This window comes from Oreochromis niloticus, linkage group LG16 (genome assembly GCF_001858045.2).
Source record: "Oreochromis niloticus isolate F11D_XX linkage group LG16, O_niloticus_UMD_NMBU, whole genome shotgun sequence".
Classification (NCBI taxonomy): Eukaryota; Metazoa; Chordata; class Actinopteri; order Cichliformes; family Cichlidae; genus Oreochromis; species Oreochromis niloticus.
The window spans coordinates 13,479,888-13,497,968 of record NC_031987.2 but is presented as its reverse complement, the minus strand read 5'-3'; the positions used below and the strand labels follow the sequence as shown (position 1 = coordinate 13,497,968).

The 18,081-nt window shown below is 39.2% G+C and overlaps 3 protein-coding genes across 5 annotated transcripts; all 3 read right to left on the bottom strand.

The window, feature by feature from the left end:
- Window positions 1–262: 262 nt before the first annotated feature.
- On the bottom strand, window positions 263–9,987 carry dnajb2 (DnaJ heat shock protein family (Hsp40) member B2). 2 transcript variants are annotated; one of them, XM_005451912.4, is made up of 11 exons: window positions 9,599–9,974; window positions 8,255–8,350; window positions 7,758–7,867; window positions 7,599–7,652; window positions 7,243–7,356; window positions 6,625–6,699; window positions 6,128–6,260; window positions 5,093–5,163; window positions 4,010–4,294; window positions 854–925; window positions 263–722 (listed from the first exon to the last, which is right to left on the bottom strand). In XM_005451912.4, the coding sequence occupies exons 2-10, from the start codon at window positions 8,317–8,319 to the stop codon at window positions 897–899; spliced, it is 936 nt and encodes a 311-aa protein (XP_005451969.1). In that variant the 5' UTR covers window positions 8,320–8,350; window positions 9,599–9,974; the 3' UTR covers window positions 263–722; window positions 854–896. The 2 variants fall into 2 exon arrangements, with proteins under 2 accessions (XP_005451969.1, XP_005451967.1); XM_005451910.4 differs by lacking the exons at window positions 263–722; window positions 854–925 and having other exon boundaries at window positions 1,564–4,294; window positions 9,599–9,987.
- Window positions 9,988–11,327: 1,340 nt separating this feature from the next.
- Window positions 11,328–14,729, bottom strand: LOC109197651 (tubulin alpha chain). Of its 2 annotated transcripts, XM_019353229.1 has the most exons (5): window positions 14,641–14,729; window positions 14,362–14,491; window positions 12,929–13,151; window positions 12,529–12,677; window positions 11,328–12,422 (listed from the first exon to the last, which is right to left on the bottom strand). In XM_019353229.1, exons 1-5 carry the CDS (start codon window positions 14,712–14,714, stop codon window positions 11,445–11,447), a joined length of 1,554 nt encoding a protein of 517 aa, XP_019208774.1. In that variant the 5' UTR covers window positions 14,715–14,729; the 3' UTR covers window positions 11,328–11,444. The 2 variants fall into 2 exon arrangements, with proteins under 2 accessions (XP_019208774.1, XP_019208775.1); XM_019353230.1 differs by having other exon boundaries at window positions 14,362–14,696.
- Window positions 14,730–15,091: 362 nt separating this feature from the next.
- Window positions 15,092–18,081, bottom strand: LOC100708257 (tubulin alpha-1A chain). The gene is made up of 5 exons (XM_019353232.2): window positions 18,044–18,081; window positions 17,629–17,851; window positions 17,197–17,345; window positions 16,182–17,108; window positions 15,092–15,809 (listed from the first exon to the last, which is right to left on the bottom strand). The coding sequence occupies exons 1-5, from the start codon at window positions 18,044–18,046 to the stop codon at window positions 15,795–15,797; spliced, it is 1,317 nt and encodes a 438-aa protein (XP_019208777.1). The 5' UTR covers window positions 18,047–18,081; the 3' UTR covers window positions 15,092–15,794.

The window sequence follows — 18,081 nt, the reverse complement described above, 5'->3', positions numbered from 1 at the left end:
CATCAAGTACCATAATGAAGCCTTGAGCATCTTGACTCACCAACTTGGCTTTTGGAAACAAGATGTGATGAGCTAGAGTGATCTGAGTGAGAAACCAAGGCACTCCAGACAATTACAAGGCGGGCCCACCCAACCACCCTACAGTATGGACTGCTTTATCCCTTTCTTAACATCAACAGACACCATAATCTACAAAATGAACATTAACACTTGAAACTAGCAATTCAGATCATTAGGAAATTTTTTCTTATAACAACAAACATGAGGACGCACAGCATTTTATCAGTGCTTCACACATTTGCTTTTTAACGCTCCAAAACAGTTAAAGATAAATGTATTACAATTTTTTACCTCAACTTTATGGTTTTATCTTAACCCTTAGACAGTTAGCCTTAATCTTGTCACAAAGACGCTACCACAAACTGAGGAAAAAAAATCAGCAGGAAAATCTTTATTTTCTCTGCTTCATATGTTTTACAAGAACTTTCTTTTTGCTTTGTGCACCGTTTTCATATTTATTAGAAACATGATCATTTGATGAAGAGATGATTATAACTACTGTACCTCTTTAGAGTTTTCAGTCTTTTGTTCCACAATGAGCTACGTACACACATGCACTCAGAGACACACACATATTAAATACATATATCTTATAAGTGTCATTCAGCAGGTAGGAGCCATGGTGGGCAGAGAAAAGTGCATCGTGGGATATAATCTTTGACCTGTAAGAATAGATGTACAAGGACAGGTTATACTTAATCAGATATGCAAGTAGGCATCATCTGATCTCGTCTACATAGAGTTTGGGGGCAGGAGAAGGAATGGGTGCCTCAGATTCACACTGGTTCTTTACCTCAGGGCAGGGCAAGGGCACAGAGCAGCGTGAGCCAATCAGGTTAGGTTGTGAAGGCCTCGAAGTCTGAGTCTGAAACAGGAAGCATGAATCGTAAGAGAAAAGAACAAGTATTCAAATTTATGTCCCAAAAATATGATACTAGATGTGTTTGCTACATAACAGATGAAAAGTAATGTTTATGTGATCCAGCACATTTAAACATTAGAGCCAACAAGACTGAATAACCTGGTCCAAGGAAGTCGTAAGTAGAGATAAACGAAATTAAAAATACAATAAAATAAAAACACACAACAGTCTATGGGACTTAATTACTTTTTTAGTTTAAAACACAATGTCTAATGATGCCCTTGCCCTTGTTACATATCTTATCACAAATGGTGCATTATGCCGCTCGCATAATAAGGGCTACACTGAAAATACAAGCTCCTGATTTGAACTTAATGAAGACACACACAGAAACAGTTAACCCACATACATGTGCAGTTTCCAAATCAGTAAAAGCAGGAAGTAGTTTTTAATGCATGATTCTGTTGTCTTATAATGTTTAAGGGTCCTGAGAACTGAAAATAATCCTTCAAATTTCCATGACTATATAATTATTAAACAGTTATCATACTGTATCATCATTTTGCACTAGCATGAATTTAGTGGAAATTAGTGGAAATACGTGGCTGCCATATTCTAAATAAAAAAAATATTCCAAATTATCTTGTGGCACAATCTTTATTCGTTAATTCCTTTTTAACAATGTGAAAATAAAAAGAACATCAACATATGAGTAATCAGTAACAATTAATACAGGCTGATATATTTATTAAAGTTTTCATTTGCCTATTTCACTCTTAGTCTTCGCCAGTGCTGACAGCTATACTTTCAAGTGAAAACAAAACTCATGCAATCTATGATGAATGAGGCACTCGTGAAAAATATGTGTCAATAAAAATTATAAACATAAAGCATAAAACACACCAGGGCAAAGGGACACTGCCTGTAATTAGAAACTAACTGTGACAGGCATGTGTGTTTTTTTTAATGCATATTACAACATAACACTGGCAGCAGTAATTATTTTAACATCTGCATGATTTGGCACCAGCATGATTTTCTTTTGCCTTCAGCTTTGCCCTGCAGCAACAACCACATTTAAAACATTTCTTAGTGTCGCACTTAAAACATTGGCAGTATCTTCATGTTACTTGAGATCTACGAAAAAGGCATATTTGAGTTTTATCCATGAGCTCCAACACTATCTTCAGTGACTCCGTCCTGTGACTGTCTCACATACACAAACATGCAACCCAACAAAATCTACATTAGCAGGACATGAGCTGGATAAACTATTTCAGTTACCATTCACATTAAACCCAACTTTAGTAGCAGCTGACTGATTGTCTAACTGAAATTTGGGAAGCAGTGCAGGAGGGAAAGTCATCAAGTCACCCCTAAAGTACAGTGTTTGTAATTTTGCACACAAGGGAGCTCACCTGGAACTGGCTGAGGTTTAATATTTCGCTCAGGGAGCACGTAAACAAATGTTCTTTGATCATTTAGCTATTATACATCCTGTAACCAGATGCAATAATACAAAATTTTAAAAAATCCAGGACGGGTAACACACTGCCGTCACAATCATTGTCACTTTCTTCTTCCTCCAATCTCTTGACAACACTCTCAGTCACATCTACTGCAGGAGGACCAAGGAGAAACCAAAAACTGATTTATCTTTTTAATTTGTTTATAAAGCTTGGCACGTTTGCATCGTGTAATGTAAGAATAGTAAACACATAAGTAGTTAACATGTACAAAGACTTAACAATCATTATTTGTAGCTGTTTCAGTCACAATACTGTTATTTGTCCTTAATAAAGTGCTTTCCCCAAACTATAATCTAAAATCTGATTACAATTTTAATGCTATTTGTGGTAAAAGTGCAGGATCAACATATGATAAACTTGGATTTAATGATATATGAGCTCCTCCCTACTTCAACTTTCCAACAACAAGATAGTCAAAGTGTGTGAGCATGTGCTTCACCTAACTACTTATTGCTTCATACATATTCTTGACATTATAACTACCGGTAGCTGACTGAGAAACACTGGTCTTCAGTCAAAAGTATTTTATGTGGCAACCTGGAAATAAACCACAAAAAGTTCTGTGGGCTACCTTTGATTTCCGTGTGGCACAGTTGTGCAACATTCCCACTGCCAGAGAGTCTGAATGAGAAAATTCTATGGCAAGGTCTCAGCTGACTCAAACACACAAAGACCTACACAGTACAACATGCACACACAAACACCACCGCACACACTCAAATTTAGACCTTCACTGACATAATGTATTCTGAAAAAAACTTACACAAACCTCAAAATTCCCAAATATATTCCAGGTTTGGCTTTAAACCCAAACACAAACCTTAAATTCTAAAAGGCCTTTCAAGCTTTGTTTTAGAGTTACTTAAACTTAAACTGGTCCTCACAAAAGACTCAATTGCGGCCATATATACAACAGATCTAAATCATCACTTAATTGCAATTCATCAGTCTATGCAAATATCTGGCAAATTCGCGTTCACAAGCAATCCTCCACACCGGCTTGCACCCAACTGCAAAAACAATTTAAATGCCTGTGATAATGTAGAAATGTAACCACAAATCTTATCTTTAGTGTGTTCCTTTGGAGGAATGTGAAGCCTTGTCATCAGTATAGGCACTGTCTCAAATAAAGATCTGCTCAATTCACATTACATTAGAGCTGGCTGAAGGCAAAACACTGAGGTCAGTATAATAAGGCAACCCAAAGAAAGTAAACCTACACAAACACATCATTAGGAGACAACACACCCACACTTCTTTTTCTTTTTCACACTGCAATCACTTTTTATCACAGGTTTAAACTTATCCTCACTGCACTGGCTTAGGGGTGTACTGCTGGCAGTTGTGGATGACTCAGGAGAGAAGCCTGGCTCGACTGTACCCTTTGCCACACTTTTGCATCCATCTCCAGCCACTGAACCCAATTTAATCTCTTTACATTTCTGCCCTGCAACAACCTCTTCCCTGCTCTGTACATTCAAAAGTTTTGCCTTAGCAATCCCGCCATCTAAACAGCCCCTGGTTTTGTCACTGACAGCTCTGCCCCCACCCCGAGCACCTGATATGTAGTCGTTAGCAGCAGCTCTCTGCTGGGCTTCCATTTCTGACAGGCTGCATGCCAAAGCCATCTGTAGGTCTTCATCTTCCTCATCATCCTCGCTGCCTCCTGCAACCCCGTAGTGGTAGAATGGGGCCGAGCTAAATGAACGATGCGTGGGTGAAGTGTAAGGGCTCAGCCGGGATCTGTCTGACTCTGCGGTTCTGTTCTGGAGTCGTGGCTTCGGAGTGGCCTGTTCCTCTCGTCGGCTCAGCTCCAGAGCAAGGGCCATTTCATCTTCCACACCTTCGATCAAAACAAAAACAACAAGACAGCTGTCTCACTGCACAATCAACACAAAGCAAAAACCTTAGACATACAGAAAAACACATAACCAAGCAAAAACTTCAGGTCAAGCAGAAATACGAAAAACTAAAGCCAAGGTTAATATAGTTAACCAAACTAAACCAAAAACTAAAACATTAAAAAAACTAACTGAAATTATTTTGTGAAAAATATCAAGCAAATATCCTTAGTTTTGGTATTTGTTAAACATGTAAAATTAGATATCATAACTTAGCTGATGACGCACTGATGAATGTGTTTATTGAGACTTCGGATGTCTACAAGACTAAGAGTTAACTGCTTTCAAAACGTTCAGTGTTTTTATTGTAATATCTATACTAATTTTCTTAAATTTTGCCTTTGGCGCATGTTCTCAATACAATACGATTAAACTAACACTGAAAGTCATAAAAACTCAACTATAACTAAACCTTTTTAAAAATTAAACTAAACTTAAAAAGCAAACCTACTGTGGGAACTGACTGAAAATAACCTGAATTAAAAATACAAAAAATATTAAAAATAAGAACTAATAAGACAGATTAAATACAAACTGAAACCTCGTCTGTTTTTTTAAAACATTTCCATGCTTGCATTGAAATCTTTTGAATAAGCAAATGCAGCACTGCATTTTGACACAATTGTTGCTGTATTAGAAAACGCTGACACTGAATTTGTATTTTCAGGTTAAAGCAAATAAGCACCAGAATAAAGGTTTTTTTTGTTCTCAATTCATTTATTCAGTCAGCATTGTCTCACCATTAATTAGAACACTCTTTAACATGCCATCCTCCTCGATCTCTATTCTTTCCTGCCCATTCTCCTTTATCCTGTAGGAAAGACAAATACAGACATAAGTGGAATTATTTAAAAGCCACCATCAGTGCTAGTGCCTCTGTGTTTGTGCAAGTGCACACTCAGTCTTAGGGCTGAGAGATTACAGCCAAAAAATATTTTGATTAACACCAAAATCATGATTATCTACCACGATTACTCACTTTCATTTTAGTGACACAAATGCACTGCCACATAAAGATAAGAATGCTTTCACATCTATGCTTTGGACTGTCTACAAACCTTTGTAGACAGTCCCCTTGATTCATTTCAGTAGAAAAAGAATATAAACTAATAACGAGGGCACTGCTTTCACTTTTACATTGCACTATATTCCTGTTAATTACGCTTACCCTCTGGCATTTTGCATACAGTGCAAGTTTTCCCCCTTTAGAAAAACACAGATCTATAGAGAAATGAAATGAGACTGTGTTCGCATTTCCACTACATCTTTGTGGGCTTAAACGATATGCTGTATGTGATGTACAGCCTCACTTTTATGGATTTATGAATTGTTATTGGACGAGACATGTCATCAGCCTCTACAAGGTCTTTCAGGGTCTTCATGCATTTTTCATACTGCAGTGTGAATGCTGCATTTTTAGGAGGTGTATACATTAGTTTTGTTGTTTTGTAGTGCCAACACAACTTTATGGCGCCCTTTGCATACGATTTGTTCTTTGTTCTAAATCTAAAGTATTCCCTAACAATGGTAAATGGTAACAATAGATGACGATCTGCTTCTAGGGACAATCTACTGAGACAAGTACAATTCAAATATGCACATAAGCACTTCTCTTATTCAGCAACCACAGTCACATCAAGATAATTCTTAAAATGCTGGAATGTAAAACTGTTCACTGATGCTAAATTTAATATATTCTTCAATTAATTTTTCACTTTTTGCTTTGACGATAATATACTTATATACATATTAGGAATTGAGAAGGAATTACATACTTCTTGGTGGTGGTGCGTTTTCCATTTATGATGCGAGTGGAAGTAGAAACTGATCTAAAGTTGCCCATCCCTCCACCCATGCTGTCCATCCCATCCAGACCACCCAAGGTAGTGGAGAAAGAGGAGAATTCAACTGTAGAGTCAAACAATCAAAGAGAGGAGAGGAAAGCAATATTAGTTTTTAATGTATCTAAACCATCTCCTGATATTAATTCTTTTAAGCATTTTTTTTAAATTAACAAGTGAAACTCTTGAGATTAACAATATCAAATAACATTAATCTGGCATTTGTTGATGATATAAAACACAAAAGGTTATAGACCCTCTTTCTGTGAGACATTCCTGGCAACCACTGATGATAGAAACCACTTATGATAGAGGTTTAACTGAGTAGAATTGCATTAATTACCAGTAAAGGAAAGCTGAAAGAAAAACTACATGGGAAAATCCTCTTCAATCCTCTGCAAACAGTTTACTTATAATATTTAATTCTTTACCTCCTCCTGATGGAAAAGAGAAGAATCGCCCTGGGCCAAGACGAGAGGATGAGCTTCCAAACGAGGAGAAGTCATCTGAGTAAGAGACAGAAACATGCAAGTACATAAAAATACAACAGTAATGGACAATACCTCCCATCCAGTCCATGACGTGCTGGCCAGTCACAGGAGCACAGTCAGTGACAGACTGAAATTACCCAAATGCACCACTGAACGAAGCAGGAAATCTTTCCTGCCTGTGGCTATCTGCCTGTACAGCTCTAATATACAGTACACAGTGCAATAGTTACTCCCTTTTGCAGTGAAAATAACAAATAGCACTTTAGAGGTTTTACAGTTGACAGTTTAGAGTAGAATATTGCCCATTTACATTTAATTTCTGTAATATTCTGAATATTTATAATTGAGCTATTTGTCTATATTCAAGCTAGTTCTTATATTTGTTACTTTAGAATATACTGTAGTTTTTAATTTAGTTCGGTTACAGTAGACCTAAGACAAATTACTCTCATCATATTTTTTATTTTACCTCTAAACTGAATAAATAAATGTTAGTATTAGTTTCTGAACCTAATACTAATAACAGATGAACCCCACCCCAGTATATGTTTTACTTACCGAAGAAGCTGGCAAAGGGATCCTGTCCACCAAAGAACTCTCTGAACACCTCATCTGGGCTGCGGAATGTGAAGGTGAAGCCTGGGATATCTGTAAAGTCCGAGCTGGAGGAACCTGAGAAACCAACATGTCACAGTCAGGAGAGCGAGGAGGAAAAAGTAAAATAAGGACAAATGTAAAGGAGAAGTAGCAAGTAGGAAGGATAGGTAGTAGTAGTAAGAAAATTACCAAAACACACATTTTTTTCTTAAACTGTAACAATTAGAAGATTGCTAATGATTACTATAATGGATGCAACAATATCCCTGATTTTTATATATATATATATATATATATATCTATAAATATATATATACCTGTGTGTCGCATTCTGTCATTTCCATATCTGTCGTATGCATCACGTTTGCTCTCTGTCAAAAAGGAAAAAATTACCCACGGATATCAATATCTGTACACATACACATCTACAGTGTACCTTGTACATATTAGACCAGTTGTCATCTATGGTGACTTACTGTCAGACAGGACTTCATAGGCCTCAGCGACTTCTTTGAACTTTTTCTCTGCTTCCTCCTTGTTGTCTGGATTTTTGTCAGGATGCCATTTCAAGGCCAATTTCCGGTACCTGAAAACACAAACAACATCGAACATCCATGATAATATATAAATAACCACACACATAATGAAGGTCTAGTTCTTAAACCTCTATCTATGAGATATGAGCTTATTTAGTGACATAATATGATGATGCATCTTTGCCCTGAAAAACACATTTTTTGGACTGAAATTAAACTCAAAGGTTATCTTAAGTTCGTAAACTCTTAAAAAATAAACACACAAAAACACATACTGGCAGTGGCCTCAGTTTTTCAGTGCTTACATAACCTTGTTATCTACAGTAGGTTTTCACACTTCAAATATATCTTCAGAAACAGTATTTTTTTACTCGAGTGAACTTTTTGTTACTTATGACTATATTTTCTAACACTTCAAATAGTCCCAGGATACTTACGCTTTCTTGATGTCATCCTGAGTGGCTGTTTTGGACACTCCCAAGATGCTATAGTAGTCCACCATGTCACCTCCTGTTACTCCTCAAAACACCACGCTGAAAGAAAAATATAAATACAAGTTTTCGTTTGGTCAAAAATTAAAAGCACCAATGTGTGTGGATGCACAGCTTCTGCATCATTTAAAAAAATGCTGCTCTTGACTAAAAAAAACTTTTGTATCTATGGAACCAAGTAGATTTTAAATAATGAATAGATAGAATATAACAACAATAACAATAATAATAATGATAGATTTTAAATAATACTTAATCACCATTGTAGTGGAGGTTATATGAGCCCAATGGATCTATTGTATACAGTAAAACGATTCTAAAACATGTATTTAGAAGCTGGGAAATAATATCCTCCTAAAATTGACTTAAATTATGATTTAACTGAGACAGTGCTGCTCAAACTGTTCAACAGCTGTATTACTGTAAGACTTGTGAGTTGAACTATACTGAGTTTAAAGCTACATTAATTTCAATAATGCTTTTTAACTTGAGTTAAGTATTATTAATCAGCACTTTGAAGCTAGAACATGAAATTAGTGTGGAAGCAGTATGGTTAGTAATGTTTTAATTTTTAACTAAACAATTAGCAACTTGTATGTGATGCATGCATAAAAGGACAGAAAAGTCAATCTGTAGAGATTTTAAAGCCAAACACATTCTCTTAAACTAGTCTAAAAAAAACCCTTCAGGTCCTTTTATAATCTGAAATTTCCAACAAATATATTGCGTTTGAAAGAGTAAATAAAAACCTAATCAGCAGACTTCACTGAATCATAAATTAACCTGTTATAAACTGTTTTACAACGGTCACATGAAAGCATCAAGCCTGTGATCTTTTTCAAAAAAATAAGATCTTGGCACAGTCAGCAGTTCTATAATAGCCACAGACGACACCCTAACCGAGATGCCAGTCTCATTTGTAATCGTTTGGGGGCTGAAGGGGGCTTCCAAACTGAGGTGAAACAACTAAATCTAACTTTCTATGCCCCTACAGGATGAGCCATGTACTCATACAAGCCTCATTACTATGTTATTTCTAGCGCCAAGGCATTCGTCAACTGCTGCAGTGCTGACATGACTGCAGGCCTTATAGACGCTTAAATACAGGGACAGATGAACTTGGAGGCACAGGTGCTGTGCTATTCGAGTATTGACATTAGGGCACAATTAACATCATTTGGTATTTCGGTAGCACATCTCCTTTTATGGTAAAGTTGGACATCTGTCATAAATTGCAGCACCTATTTGGATAGGCACAAGTTATTACGCTAACCTCGGCAATGGACCTACCTTAGGAGTGTTTTGGCCTAATGAGTGAGCAGTTTAGCCGTCTGTCCACCAGTTTGGAGCGACAATGAATTAGTTGTTATAGCGGTCCTTCTGGACTACACTCCCCCTCTTTTTCTTCTCCTTTGTTGACAGCCGTACAGGCACCTCCCCTGTTTTCGGCCTGTTTCTTCACCGCAAATATTTTCCACCAAGCCAATATGACTGTAACCTAACGTTAGGGTCTGCGCTGAAGTCCCCACCGAGATAGCATGCGCGCAGTCAGCTGTGTTTGTCCCGAGTGCTCCTCTAAGCCGCACGCGCTACGTCACCGCGAGCGCATAGAAAAAAATTGAGCGTCTAGAAAATGCCAGTGTTTGGAAACGTCACCGGGCCCGCCCTGCATGCCTCAGCGCCCGCCTGTTGCTCCGTGATAATGCTTTAACCTCGAAACATAAACATATGCCAAAACCTAGAAACTATTTTTTTCTTTTCAAATATAGATCATCCAATCATCGCAGATATTACTAAATAATTTACAGTCGCTCCTATGTAGCTGGAACGGTGAAACGAGTACTGCGTTTTACTACAGTCAAGGTGTAATTCTGACATCCCGCTGCACTTTCTTATTGGTAGGTAATCATATAGGTCGATTATAGAAATTAGATTTCCAGTTTACCACGTGATTCATCGGTAGAGTAATTGGTCTGGATCACACAATGAGCACATGTAATATCAGAGTTATGTGGACTGCTCAGCGATGTGTAATCAAACCTCCAAGGCCATGTTATGAATAGTAAAGTGTAGAAGACCACCTCCTGGTGGGCAGATGGGTACTGCAGGTGGGCTGTCAAAGAAAGATATCTAGATATTTTTTTAAGTGAATTTTGTAAATAAGACTGAAAAAACATATGAAACATTTAGGATTTGATATTGGCATTTAATATAGTTCAACGAATAAATTAGATTAATTTTGTAATTTAAGTTATTTTGTTGTTAATCTGTTTTATTTTTGATGAGGGACCTTGGCTCGTAATTAGATTGCCATTTATGTATGAATGTTATCATTTGGCAGTGAATTGAAGTGGGCTCGACTTCACATCAAATCAGTTTGATTAGGAGAATAAATTACACAGGAAAATAATTTGGTCCAATATGAGACTATTATGTTAATCGGAGGGAATAAAGGTTTGAAGGGCGACCAGACAATCTCACCTACACAAACCTCGATATACCGTGTCACTTTGTTTCCACCTGCTGGCCTAAGGAAAAAGTTCAGGAACCAGGGGTAAATCGAAAAGGCCTAATGGCCACTCAGCTTGGCGTGAAGAAAAGCAGGAAACTGAAAACAGAGGCTGGAATTTCTTTTCTAAAAGTAAAGTGGAGCCGCCCAGAAACATCGGGGAGGGGGGAAAAAAAAAAAAAAAAACAAAAAAAAAAAAAACCAATATTGTGTATATCAAGTTTAAATATAAGTATATGATAAATTATGTAATGTGTCAAAACAGTGTTTTTGATGTCTCTGGATTTGCTAATACTAACTCATCATAATGCTGATAAAATATCTTCTTCCACTTTCAAATCCAGAACCTTGTTAAAAATAAATATGTGTAATTGATAACTTCACCATTTGTGTCAGAAGATAAATTATTAGCATTTGAACTAGAAAGGCACTCGATTGTTGCAATATTACACACTTAAGTTATACATTTGCTAACATAGCCTGGTTAAGTAGATCAAGAATGTCCACAAATTCATAGGACACGTTTATGAGAACTTTTATTGACAATACTGACGAATCACCACATGTGTGGATTTTGGTGGGAATGTGTTACTTTCATAACATTTGGAATGCGTGATGTTTGATTCTTCAGTACTCTTCTCCCTCTTCATCCTCCTCTCCCATGCTGTCAGTGCCCACCTCTTCATAATCCTTCTCCAGAGCAGCCATATCTTCTCTGGCCTCTGAGAACTCTCCTTCCTCCATGCCCTCCCCAACATACCAGTGAACAAAGGCTCTCTTGGCGTACATCAGGTCAAACTTGTGGTCCAGTCGGGCCCAGGCCTCAGCGATGGCTGTGGTGTTGCTTAGCATACACACAGCCCTCTGCACCTTGGCCAGGTCTCCACCAGGAACCACAGTTGGAGGCTGGTAGTTGATACCCACCTTGAAGCCAGTGGGGCACCAGTCCACAAACTGGATGGTGCGTTTGGTCTTGATGGCTGCGATAGCAGAGTTGACATCTTTGGGCACCACATCACCACGATACAGCAGACAGCAGGCCATGTATTTACCATGACGAGGATCACACTTGACCATTTGATTAGCTGGCTCGAAGCAGGCATTGGTGATGTCAGCTACAGACAGCTGCTCATGGTAGGCTTTCTCAGCAGAGATGACCGGGGCATAGGTGGCCAGAGGGAAATGGATACGAGGGTAAGGCACCAAGTTGGTCTGGAACTCTGTCAGGTCAACATTCAGGGCTCCATCGAAACGAAGTGAGGCTGTAATTGAGGACACAATCTGGCCAATCAGCCTGTTAAGGTTGGTGTAGGTGGGACGTTCAATGTCAAGGTTCCTGCGGCAGATGTCATAGATGGCCTCATTGTCCACCATGAAGGCACAGTCAGAGTGCTCCAGGGTGGTGTGGGTGGTTAAGATGGAGTTGTAAGGCTCCACCACTGCTGTGGAAACCTGGGGGGCTGGGTAAACTGCAAACTCAAGCTTTGATTTTTTCCCATAATCAACAGAGAGCCTCTCCATCAGGAGGGAAGTGAAACCAGAGCCAGTGCCTCCACCAAAAGAGTGGAAGATGAGAAATCCCTGCAGGCCAGTGCACTGATCAGCCTGAAAATGTATTAGTTCATTATTATTAAAACCCTAAAGTAATTTAGTTGAGCAAAATGTTCAATATACTCCAAATTTAAACGTTAACACTATCATAGAGTCTCACCAATTTACGTGTCCTGTCCAGGACCAGATCTATGATCTCTTTGCCGATGGTGTAGTGGCCACGGGCATAGTTGTTGGCAGCGTCTTCCTTTCCTGTAATCAGCTGCTCAGGGTGGAAAAGCTGACGGTAGGTTCCTGTACGCACCTCATCTGCAAGAAACAGAAAAAAAAAAGTTAGGAGTGCAGCTTCGAGTATTCTTGCATCAAATTAAGATCAGTCCCTTTAATTCGCAGACAGTGCCATTTAGAAATAATAATAAAAAAAAAAAACAATGACAATTCGAAAGGAAATTTAACCCAATCATCTGGTTTTTTGTTGTTGTTTTTTTAATTTATCTTATCAGTTTTCAGATTATCCATGACAATATATGCAAGTACGTGTTTATTTGCACATTACTTACCTATGACAGTAGGTTCCAGGTCAACAAAGATTGCTCTGGGGACATGCTTTCCTGCCCCCGTCTCACTGAAGAAGGTATTGAAGGAGTCATCTCCTCCCCCGAGAGTTTTGTCAGAGGGCATCTGTCCATCTGGCTGGATCCCATGTTCCAGGCAGTACAGCTCCCAGCATGCATTGCCCATCTGGGCTCCAGCTTGGCCAACGTGCATAGAAATACACTCACGCTGGGGGAGGGGAGAACAAAAAAAAAAAAAATTAGACAAAGGAAGTTTATGTACACATGTACTTCCTGACACCATTTATCATAGTTTGAACTAGCTATGACTGCTGAAAGGCACAGCAATATACTGGGGCACTTATTTAATGAGTACTAATGGGGGTGGGGTGGTCAGGGGGACTCTTAGGAGTGTATATTGTTAGAGATCCTTAGTGTGCCCCCCCAATCAATTTACAAGACAATGTTCAATTTGTGAAGAGGAAATACCTCAGTAAGGAAAGAAAGCTTGCTTACTGAAGTGTGTGTCAGAATACTAATGTTTAAGCTTTCAGTGGTGCATATAATACAAGCAACGCAGTGTCTGAACTCTGTGTTTCTACAGTTGAAAGGGCAGGAAATATAGTTAATAACTGCAAGCTCCTTATTTTCCTAAAAGAATTTTATGACTGGGGGGGGGGGGGGGCGCAAAATACAATCCTGTATATGGCAAACAGGAAGGTCATGCAGCAAGAAGAAAACCTTACCCCCACCTCTTCATCCTGAATCTCCTCCCTTTCCTCATCCCTCCCCATTTTGTGTCTCCCCTCCCCTATCCTCTCCGGCTCCATAGTGCTGTGTAACGGGAAGGGATGACTGTCTCACCCTCTCTTTCTCTCCACATCCTTCAACCCTAAAATTCTTAACAGCTGCAAAATGGCAGCGAACTAACTCTCACTTGTAGGCCAGACCACTCCTCTTTTTCCCTGTTCATTTTAATCCATCCCCCACTGCCACGATTACCCTGCTCACTACTTTGTAGTTGTGAAAACAGTATCCTATGCTTGTTTAGGAACTAAAGACTTTATAGATTTTCTCTTTTTATACCAAAAGCTCTGGATTAAGGTTTGAAAAGGACAACAGCTCAACTCATTGTCTCATCTGACCTAGATTTTCCAATAGTACAGAAGTGACTTCTCTTTTAGTCAAATGCAAGTACACTAGTGCATTGTTCTCACCGAATTCTCAGACAAGCCCTAGAAAAAGTTTTGTGTAAATTTAGCTCAAAAGTATGATCACTTAATAGAATTTGATTTTAAGTAAACTCCCACACAACACTGAAGACTTGAAGCATTTAAAAAAGCCTAGATATTTAATCCATGCAACAGAAACAAAGGGAGTTAGGAGGGGAGAGACAATGAAAATTTCAAGGCTACGTCATCAGCCAGACAGTTACTCACCATTTTGTCTGCTTGTCCTTCGACCGACGTTGAGGATTCAGACACAAGGCAGAAGTGCAGAAAAAAGGGAGACTCAGAGTTTATATAGACAAGGATGTGGAGGGGGCAGGCAGGAAACCACAGCAGGCAGCTGCATAGCTCATTTGTGGGAGGGAACAGCAGTTGGAGGGGGAAAAAAAGAGGGAAGTCCCTAATACTCATTTTAATGGCAAATCTCCTTACATTTATCTACATAAGATCATTATGAAAAACATATTTTTTTCTTACTATTATACACACCTCAATCCCCTTCTGACTTGCCTGTGTTCTCTTTCCTTCCCCCCCCCCCCCCGTTTGTTTTCTCTGCATGTCATGTCTCTGTCTGTGTGTGTATAGCAGGTGTGGCTCGTTACGTTTCCCAGATCCTCTGTAATCATTGTGCACACCTTTGATCCCATCAGCCCACTAACCAGCAGTCTGTCTTATGACTATCTATAAGTCATTCCCTGTCAGAGCTTTCTACTAGAGATACTTAGTATCCCACATATTTTGTTCTGGTTTTGTTTAGCTTTCTTCCCTAATGACTTCTTTGTTTTGTTCTAACTCATATCTCTTTTCTCCGGATCTGTCCACTCATCTAACCCAGAAAAGCTTCCCTCCACAGCTCCCCTTCAGACACCGTCATCAGCCTGCCTACAGTCCTCGCTGCTTCTTTTTTTAACAATTTCCCACCTACTTCTTTTTCTCAGTGTGCTTGTGTCCGTTTGCAATGGCACCATTTAGAGTTTCAGAGTTAGTTTGATTTTTTAACACATAACTTAAATGAGCTGTTTATATTGCAGCATGCAAATACTCCACCCCCACACATTTCTCAACATACATATACTATAACAAAATCAGTAGGCAAGGAGATTGACAATGCTACTTTATTCAGTCATCTATACCCACACACACACACTAAGACTTCTCTGTGTTGAACCACTAAATAAATAATCAAAAATGGAAAGACTGACATGTTTATTTGGGTTATTATATGTAAAAGAAAAATGCTTTAATGGTAAAAAAAAAAAAAAAAAAAAAAAAAGTGATGAGAAGTAAACAATCATACAAATAATCAAGTAAGATAATCCAAAGTTCATCAAATGAAATAATATGGAACAAAGAAACTTCAGTGTGGTAATTACAATAATGTATCACAGACTGTGAAAAGATTAAAAAATAAAGTTTCCAAGAAATGTAGAGCTCAGTTTTTAATGCAGCTTTTCAGCCACTCTGTTTGAATCATAGTGCAGTGATTCATACAAAACCGAACTGGGAGTCTATTGTTGCTGCAGGCTATGGTCTGAGTATGAGCTACACAAGCAACACCAGCCAGAGTCCGTCGGTTATTTTCTCTTGCTTTCATTCTCAGAGTCACAGCTGAATGGTATATAGAAACTGACATAGGAGCCCTTTCATAACTTGCATTCCTCATGGGAGAGGATAGTGGGGGAGGTGCAAGAGAGGGAGGGGGGGGGAGAGAGAGAGAGCGCGTGGTTAAAGCAGGCAGAAACCAGAGAAAGAAACACTTAAAACACCAAGAGCACATTATACTCTTTTGCTATGAATGTAAACACCTTTTTTTTTTAGTGAAATGTGGATTATTAAAACTGTTCACATTTGCTCACACAAATTGTAACTTTGTTGGTGTAGTCATATTTCTGATACATTTATTTTCACTACAAAAAAAAAAAAAAAAAAGCAAAAAGACACATTTTGAAAACCAGGAAAAATGAATTTACTCTGGATTAAAATCAGTATTCTTCTCCTTCATCCTCCTCCCCCACATAGTCAGCACCCACCTCTTCATAATCCTTCTCCAGAGTAGCCATATCTTCTCTGGCCTCTGAGAACTCTCCTTCCTCCATGCCCTCCCCAACATACCAGTGAACAAAGGCTCTCTTGGCGTACATCAGGTCAAACTTGTGGTCCAGTCGGGCCCAGGCCTCAGCGATGGCTGTGGTGTTGCTTAGCATACACACAGCCCTCTGCACCTTGGCCAGGTCTCCACCAGGAACCACAGTTGGAGGCTGATAATTGATACCCACCTTGAAGCCAGTGGGGCACCAGTCCACAAACTGGATGGTGCGTTTGGTCTTGATGGCTGCGATAGCAGAGTTGACATCTTTGGGCACCACATCACCACGATACAGCAGACAGCAGGCCATGTATTTACCATGACGAGGATCACACTTGACCATTTGATTAGCTGGTTCGAAGCAGGTGGTGGTGATGTCAGCTACAGACAGCTGCTCATGGTAGGCTTTCTCAGCAGAGATGACCGGGGCGTAAGTGGCCAGAGGGAAGTGGATACGAGGGTAGGGCACCAAGTTGGTCTGGAACTCTGTCAGGTCAACATTCAGGGCTCCATCGAAACGAAGTGAGGCTGTAATTGAGGACACAATCTGGCCAATCAGCCTGTTAAGGTTGGTGTAGGTGGGACGTTCAATGTCAAGGTTCCTGCGGCAGATGTCATAGATGGCCTCATTGTCCACCATGAAGGCACAGTCAGAGTGCTCCAGGGTGGTGTGGGTGGTTAAGATGGAGTTGTAAGGCTCCACCACTGCTGTGGAAACCTGAGGGGCTGGGTAGATGGCAAACTCAAGCTTTGATTTTTTCCCATAATCAACAGAGAGCCTCTCCATCAGGAGGGAAGTGAAACCAGAGCCAGTGCCTCCACCAAAAGAGTGGAAGATGAGAAATCCCTGCAGGCCAGTGCACTGATCAGCCTGAATAAATATTAAAACCCTTAATTTAGTTGAGCAAAATGTTCAATATACTCCAAATTTAAACTTTAACACTATCATAGAGTCTTACCAATTTACGTGTCCTGTCCAGGACCAGATCTATGATCTCTTTGCCGATGGTGTAGTGGCCACGGGCATAGTTGTTGGCAGCGTCTTCCTTTCCTGTAATCAGCTGCTCAGGGTGGAAAAGCTGATGGTAGGTTCCTGCACGCACCTCATCTGTACAACAAAACAGCGATAGATATTTACTGGATGAGAAATCAAAACATTTACTGTTTCTACTTTGGTACAAGAAACCTTTTCCAGGAATAAGAATATAATCTAACTTTTAAATTTTCAACATGCTGCTTTTCACATCTAAATGGTGTCTTTTAATGAATTGAAGTTCTACAAATAGAAATGCAAAAAAAACAGTAAACAAATATATAACTCTGTTTACAAACATCAATAAAGAACTTTAAAAAATATCCAACTTAAAATATCAAATATAACTGGTGCTGACCTATGACCGTAGGTTCCAGGTCAACATAGATTGCTCTGGGAACGTGCTTTCCTGCTCGTGTCTCACTGAAGAATGTGCTGAAGGAGTCATCGCCTCCTCCAACAATTTTGTCAGTGGGCATCTGTCCGTCTGGCTGGATCCCATGTTCCAGGCAGTACAGTTCCCAGCATGCATTACCAATCTGAGCCCCAGCTTGGCCCACATGAATTGAGATACATTCACGCTGCAGAGAGTGAAACTGCTTTACTTTCCACATGTCTACATGCTATCAAACCACTTATCAAACCCAATTTAAGCTATCATATTGTACACTTATTGTTGGTTTTAGATAAAAAATATTCTTCAGCTTAATCCTGAAGAATATTCAATGTCTCACAGCTATTTAGAATATAGTAGCATGCTAATCATATCTTACCATACTTTTTCTCTTCGAAATGTCCAAGTATCAGTAAC

Coding starts and splice junctions, on each gene's coding strand:
- dnajb2 (XM_005451910.4), bottom strand. CDS start 8,319: ATGGTGGACTACTATAGCATCTTGGGAGTGTCCAAAACAGCCACTCAG. Junction 7,653..7,757: donor CTATGAAGTCCTGTCTGACA/GTAAGTCACCAT, acceptor CCTTTTTGACAG/AGAGCAAACGTGATGCATAC. Junction 7,357..7,598: donor TGACAGAATGCGACACACAG/GTATATATATAT, acceptor TTGGTTTCTCAG/GTTCCTCCAGCTCGGACTTT.
- LOC100708257 (XM_019353232.2), bottom strand. Junction 17,346..17,628: donor CCTGGAACCTACGGTCATAG/GTCAGCACCAGT, acceptor TTTGTTGTACAG/ATGAGGTGCGTGCAGGAACC. Junction 17,109..17,196: donor TGGACAGGACACGTAAATTG/GTAAGACTCTAT, acceptor ATATTTATTCAG/GCTGATCAGTGCACTGGCCT.
- LOC109197651 (XM_019353229.1), bottom strand. CDS start 14,714: ATGACATGCAGAGAAAACAAACGGGGGGGGGGGGGGAAGGAAAGAGAA. Junction 14,492..14,640: donor CAAGTCAGAAGGGGATTGAG/GTGTGTATAATA, acceptor TGAGCTATGCAG/CTGCCTGCTGTGGTTTCCTG. Junction 12,423..12,528: donor TGGACAGGACACGTAAATTG/GTGAGACTCTAT, acceptor ATACATTTTCAG/GCTGATCAGTGCACTGGCCT.